The 6,718-nt window shown below is 55.0% G+C and overlaps 1 protein-coding gene across 1 annotated transcript in view; it reads right to left on the reverse strand.

The window, feature by feature from the left end:
- Nucleotides 1-1,378: 1,378 nt before the first annotated feature.
- Nucleotides 1,379-6,718, reverse strand: part of RNF19B (ring finger protein 19B) — a gene marked incomplete at its 5' end in the record, with an annotated part of 10,891 nt that continues 5,551 nt past the window's right edge. The window contains 7 exons of the mRNA XM_010186583.1: nucleotides 1,379-2,162; nucleotides 2,610-2,741; nucleotides 3,484-3,691; nucleotides 4,019-4,159; nucleotides 4,667-4,781; nucleotides 5,385-5,547; nucleotides 5,963-6,107. Coding sequence (XP_010184885.1) covers nucleotides 1,688-2,162; nucleotides 2,610-2,741; nucleotides 3,484-3,691; nucleotides 4,019-4,159; nucleotides 4,667-4,781; nucleotides 5,385-5,547; nucleotides 5,963-6,107 — 1,379 coding nt within the window. The remainder of the gene's footprint in view (nucleotides 2,163-2,609; nucleotides 2,742-3,483; nucleotides 3,692-4,018; nucleotides 4,160-4,666; nucleotides 4,782-5,384; nucleotides 5,548-5,962; nucleotides 6,108-6,718) is intronic.

The following is a 6,718-nucleotide window of genomic DNA, read 5'->3' on the forward strand; positions in this document are numbered from 1 at the left end:
GGCCCCCCCCCGGGGGCTCCCCCCTGCCATTACCCAGTGCTCAGCCCAGCCCCATTCCCGACCCTATCTGAGCCCCTTGGTTCCCCTCCCTCCCTGCCTCAGTTTCCCCTGCAGTAGGGCAACGATAGAGCCACAGGCAGGGCTGGGGCACCCTCCCATCGCCATCACCACACCAGACCCACACTTACCCACTTGGCACATCTTCACCAGACTGGGATCAGGCCAGCAGAGCCTCTCGATGGCCCTGGATCCATTGGGGTCCCCGCATGGCCGGGCAGAACCAAGACTGGGACCAAGACCAGGACCAGGCCACCAGAGTCACTCACCTGCTGCACCCCACTGCTGCTCCCATTCCAGTCGGACCAGCTCCCCGGGATGAACAAAGGGACAACTCCACCTTCGCCTGCCCTCGCCGTGGGGAAGCACAGCCCTGTCCCCACCCCTGCGCTCCCCTCGCCGCTGTGCCGTGACACGCCGTGCTGATACGCCATGACACGCCAATATGCTATGTCATGGAGCTTCATCCCCTTCCCCAGCCACCTCCCCGCACACTTAGGTCCACCCCAAAGCGATGGCTGCAGGCTGGGATCCGGCTGGGGTGGTCCGCGGGTGAAGGGCTGGGATGGGGGCGGGGGTGAAGGTCTGGGATGGGGCAGCCCCTTGGGGTGCGATGCTGCCAGATCACGGGGCAGAGTTCAGCACTGCTGGGTACCAGGTTGGACCTGCAGAGAGAGGGAAAAGCAGAGGGGTCAGGGCTGGTGCTGGCTTCCCAGAGGGTGACTCAGAGGAGCCGGTTTCGTGGCAATCACCCTCATGAAGTCACCGAGCAAGAGACCAAGTGAGAGGGGCTGGGGACAACAGCTCACCAAGGGGGTTGCAGGGAGAGGAACCCACTCTTCTCACATCCTTGCTGGGCGATGCTCTCTGCAAAGCTCCTCACAGTCCAAAGGCACCAACAATTTAATTACAGGGTCAGGAGAGATTTGGGGACAGCTTGGTCCAGTCAGAGGACTCTTGTCCCCAGTTTCCCACCTGAGCCACCACCCCAGAGATCCCCAACACCCAGCAGCACTGGGAATTGGGCTCAGCACCACGTTAGTCCCCATCCTTCCCCTCTTTTCAACTGCACTGGGAGAAGAGAGACCTCTCCCTGCCATGGCTTTGGCCACTGCAGCCGTGTGTGGCCCATGCGCTGTCCCCATCGCCGCTGCCCACAGGACCAGGCTGTCACACCCCATTTCTAGAGGCAGAAGAGGAGATGCCCACGTTTTCCCCAGGTTTCCCCAGGTCTTGGGCTCAGACAGTGCTCAAACAAAGGCAGCCACAGAGGGAAAACCTCACCAGACATCTGTGGAAAGGATGAGCTGGATGCGAGTCGAATGACAACCAGAGTCTTTATTCAAATAGTCCCTTAGGATGTTTGCAGACATACAGACACACGTACATATTTACACTCTTACACACCTCACAGAGCTTGAACCAATAAATTAAAACAAAAAGAGGGCGGGGGATTTTCTGGGTGGGTTTGTTGTTTTTTTTTTCCTTTTTCTCTTTTTTTTCTTATCACGTAAGAAACAGCAGCTCCCCAGGCCTGGGCTGGGGGGGTCGCAAACAGAAGCCAACACGGACACAACCCTGCCCCAAAAGATGCGACGACAGCGAGTGTGCTTTGCAGCAGGAGGCCACTTCATACTCGGGCTTCGATGCACTCCAGTTTGACCATCTCGTCCAGCCTGCAGCCCTCGGCTTGGGCACAGTGGCTCAGGTGGGCACTTGGGCTCTCGGCACCTCGAGTTTTGGGGGTTTGTGGGCGGGCGGCCGCAGTCTGAGAGTGGGGGGAGTCGCACTCGTCCGAGGTAATGTCCGGCACGTCGTCCGACTGGCTGTCGGAGCTCTCCAGGTCGCTCCGTATGCTCTCGGGCTGTGCCAGGGTGATGTCCCAGGTTTTGCTGGCAACGCAGTCCTTTTGCTCACAGCTTTGGTGTTTGCACGTCGGCTCCTGCTCGCCGTCCTCGTCCTCTTCCTCCTCCTCCTCCTCTTCCTCATTCTCTGCCATTTGGGTGTGGACGTGCAGGGAGTCCTCCGTGCTGCTGCCGCTGGCCAGCTGGTAGTGACTGGGTTTAGCTTCGATGTCCACCTGGATCTCCATGTTATTGCACTCCCTGCAGAAACGAGCACCCTTGTGTTACTGAGTACAGTTACTGGGTTCAACTGGGTCACCTCACCACCGTACTGGGAGGATCACAATGCCCAAACACGAGCAAGGTGCTGTTCATTGCCTCACGGCATCTGGGAGACCACAGCATTTATTGACTCCTTCAGAAACAGGAGCCAAGCTCAACCCCAGGAACTGAACTGGGGAAGCACCAGGGTCCCCAGTAGCAGCCGGGAACAGATCCTGGGCTGCAGATCCCCTGTTCAGCCTCCACATCACACATGAAAGCTGTTCCCAAATTGTCCCTGGTTGTCTTTCTGCGCTAGAGAAAGGATCAATCCACTCGCCAGCCACAGAGGAGTGTGCTGGCACCACTGCAGTCACCTCCCCACCCATGGCAGCACCTCGCAGAGCTCGGATTTCTCCAGGACACCCACTTCCAGCATCCTCCTACCTGTCCTGGGGGTTGTAGGAGCTGATGATGGAACCAGCCATGGCTCGAGTGCTGGCGTTGTCGCTGATAGCCCCCAGGCTGACCGAGTCTTTGGGGAAAATCTCCTTCTGGACGTCTGCCTGAACTTCCAGCCTGCGGGAAAGAGGAGGATTCCTCAGAAATGGTTCCCAAGGGGCACCAACCAGTCACAGCTCCGTTATGGGAAAGCAAGCGGCCCTATGTGAAGGCCCTGCTCAGCCTGACAGAGTTTAAGCCCAGTGGTTCCTCTCATTTTGGCTCCATTTAGGTAAACCCATTCTGTTTCCCATGACGAAGGCAAAGTTGTGTTTACAGCTATGACTCACGCAATTCCTGCGAAGAGCAGATTTCCACAGCTCTAGTGCACAGCCATGACTCCATCCTGGCTGCCCTATCAACACGTGTCTCTAATTACCCAGCAAACTGATTTATAGGCAAGTTTAGAGGAAAACTGTGGTGTAACCTCCTGACTTGGAAAGCAGTGACCCTGGGGAACTAGGCCCTAGGAAACAAAACCTGTAGGCCGGGATAAGAGGACAGGAAGGTCTTCAAGGAGGCTACACAGGCATCTCTGTGCTGTTCACAATTAACAAGAAGTATCAGCTCTGCAGTTTCAAGGAGCTCAGTAGGGACAGAAATGTGTTTATCTTCTGTCCTCCTTGCAAGAACCAGCCTGGCACTGGCTCCAGAAGTAGCTTGTTCTGCTGGGACTATTCTTCAACAGATCAAGACATGAAAATACTAGGACACAACTCCCATGTCAAAGGATCGCTCACAGTCCTGGAGAGCTCCCCAAAATAACCCAAACCAACCAGCACAGGCCTTAGAAGCCTCTACCCCTTTCTTGCTCCGTTACCTGCTGTACTTCCCCTTGCTTCCCGAGAGGACTCCACCGCTCAGGGTGCCACCGGAGAGGGCAGCGAAGCTGGCCGTCTCGCTGTAGTTGCCCTGCATCACGCTGAGCCCGTCGGTGGGGCTGCCGCTGGTGCTCAGGACGCTGGTCAGCCCCTCGATGCTGCTCTCGCCAATGCTGGGGTTCTTCAGGGCTCGCCAGGCGTCAGCCACTGTGGGGAAGAAGAGCATGGGATGGGGATCAGCCAGGGAACTGCCCACCCGTGATGGGGCTGGGGGAACTGGGGGTCAAGCAGTAGCAGCACAGGTTTCCGACTGCCTCCTGCCTCTTCCAGGGCAACCAAGAGCTGAGGTTTTGCTCACCAGAAGAAGACTGAAGCAAGTAACTGCTTCTAGCCAAACCCAGGTAGAGACTGACTCAGTTCTGAATCGGATAGATTCAGATTCGGGAAACATTAAGACCCTTGAACCTTTCATTACAAGAGGCAAAGATAGGGTCTTGCTTCATGCCCTTGCCTTCACCAGCTATCACACGTTACCTGTGATGGGTCCATCGTCTTCATCAAACTCGATTTTCACCCCCTTTCCATTGGCGGTGCTGACTCCGCAGCCGCCGCCTCGGCACAGCGAGATGGGCACAACACCGTAGACGTAAGCCAGCATGATGGGGACACCGATACCTGGAGAGTGGGGACACGCTCAGTATGGGGAGCCTGAGCTGTGTGGGGCAGACAGAGAGGACTCTGTGGGGTAGGGGCTCTCTCAGTTATGTTTATGCTGCTTTTAATGTGGAAACAGCCCAGTTTCCAGCTTTGCAGAGGAGAAACCCTTCACTTGTGCTGCTGCAGTGCAGAAAGAGGGAACTCCTCACATACAGCCTCAGCTGAACCCCCAGGACATCAGCCACCAAACCAGTCCCTGGGTAAGGGCCAGCTCCATGTGTTAAGGGAGTCCACTACGTGCTGTGGCACAGGCAACGGTGCTGCAGACAAGCCCACAAGCTCCAGGCCAACTCAAGCACAGGAGGATGTGGAGCCTGGATGAGACATGGAGGGATGAGCCCAGGAGAGAGCACAGCAGCACCCTGCAAACTGCCCTTCGGCCACCCCCACATCAAGGGCTGGGCTACCCCATCTGTGTCAGTGACTACCAGCCCAGCAGGAGGGAAAAGGGCTGTGCCCACTTACCAACACTGACAGCAGCGATGACGGGAGAGGCAATGACAGACAAGGTGACCCCACCAGTAATGGCCAAGTTCCTCTTGTGCTTGGAGGTTTTCTTTCCCTCGTACCTGCTGTGGATCTGATGGAAGGAGAAGCACAAGGTGAGAACAGAGCCTGGCCACGAGCAAACATCAGCAGAAGACATCAATAAACTTGTGATTTACAGCCTTGTCAGCTGCATTGACCCTTAAAGAACCTCGTCTTCACCACAGATCTCCTCACGGGTCAGATCTAGCAGGTAGGTCTGTGTTTAAGAAAAGCAGCAGCTACCAAATGTCATTCCAGCCCTCTCAACGCCTCTTTACCACACAACAGCATCACGCAGTTTGGGGCAGCAGCTCAGCACCCCAATACAAGGGACTCGTGCAAGCCCAAGTGTGATGCTCAGGCTCTCATAGAGCCCCTCATCACAGGATGTGTTAAAGGGACCAGGTTTCTCCTCGGGTGCTCCTGGTTCATGGCAGAGGCACGAGAGCAATGCAAAATGCATTTGAGAGGGCTTCAGCCTGAAGGGCTATCAGCCACCGCCTTCCCCACACAAAGCCCGAAAGATAAGACGAGGTTTAGAAGAGACAACTGAATTTTGGTCCTATGGCAAGATCCACCCTTCGTATCAGCTCTCAATTTCTGGTCAGAGAACGCCCCAAACCCTTCAGCTCCACCTTCTGCTCTCCACACTTACTTTCCTCCCAACGTACACAGGGATGCCAATGACCATCGCAGGAATGGCAATGCCAGCAATGAGGGAAATGCCTACAGGAGCACCGATCAACGTGCCCAGCTGCCAGAGAATCTTCTTTTTACGACTCCATGGCTTTTTGCCCCAGAAAGTACAGCCAGAGGGGCTTCATGGAAGGAAAAAACATGACATTAACACCACAGCAATTCCTAAGTGCTCCTGAGATCCCCCAGCTCAGCTGGGGAACAAAACCCATAACTTAAGAAGCGGGTAGACAACAAAAAAAGGTTCCCTCTTTTTCCCCTCCATCAAGGTTAATTTGCTCATCGAGGTGATCAGCACACTACTGTTTAACATCCAGTATGCCAAGAGCTCTCAACTGCAATTGTATCAGGAGGAGCTTTACTTGGTGTGGAAGAGCATCCTCATAAAGTGGGATGAAAGTCCAGCATTTTGGGTCAGAACGAAGAAAATTTTGCTGATTGACTGGCGAGGCGGGAGGATGAAAGGTTAACACATGAAACCCACTCCTCCACCCAGCGCCAGAGAAGGATGGGCAGGGATAGAGGCATCCTGCTCACCTGAGGTAATGCAGATCCGAGATCTCCTTCATGCACAGCCAGCAGAACTCGCAGCCGCACACGGCGCACGTCATGTGGTTGCAGCTCCCGTCGTTCATCTTGATGATGTACGCGCTGCAGCGCGGGCACGGCTTGATGTCGTCGGCTGCGGGGAGGAAGCACGGCATTGAGTTGGACCCTGGGCTGTGAGGATGAGGAATCAACCAGAGGGAGCTCACTGTGGGCTGAAAGCCTTGGTTTCTGTGCGGGTGGAACACCTTTGCTGATCACAAAGTGGAAATCATGATGTCTTTAGTTTATCTTCAGGGTGAGGAGATAATATTGATGAGATAGATCCCACCAAAGCCATTTGCTTGGACAGCAGGAACTGGGAACAAAAGTCCAGGCTTATTCTGGTCTTGAATAAGCTTTAAAAGCTTACTCTGGTCTCGAATGGGATGTACTCCAGATCATGCTTAAACGCTGGGAACAAGTCATACCTGCCCTGTGCTGGCCAAGGCACCAGCACAAGAACAAACCATTACTAAATCGCTCCACTGAGGTGATTCAATGGCCAAAAACAATGAAATAATTGGGAGAAAAAGGCACTGGAGAAACTCCAAACCTGGCCTTCAAAAGCAGCCAAAAGGGGAAGGGGGGCTGCAGATGGGAGGCTGTCCAGCCCCCAGTTTGCTGCTGGCAGCGCAGGGTGAGGGCTCCTCATCTCTTCCTTAATTCAAGCGTCATCTGATCGCAGTTATGCAATGGCTGGGCAGC

The sequence above is a fragment of the Mesitornis unicolor genome, unplaced genomic scaffold (genome assembly GCF_000695765.1).
Source record: "Mesitornis unicolor isolate BGI_N332 unplaced genomic scaffold, ASM69576v1 scaffold37316, whole genome shotgun sequence".
NCBI classification, from domain to species: Eukaryota; Metazoa; Chordata; class Aves; order Mesitornithiformes; family Mesitornithidae; genus Mesitornis; species Mesitornis unicolor.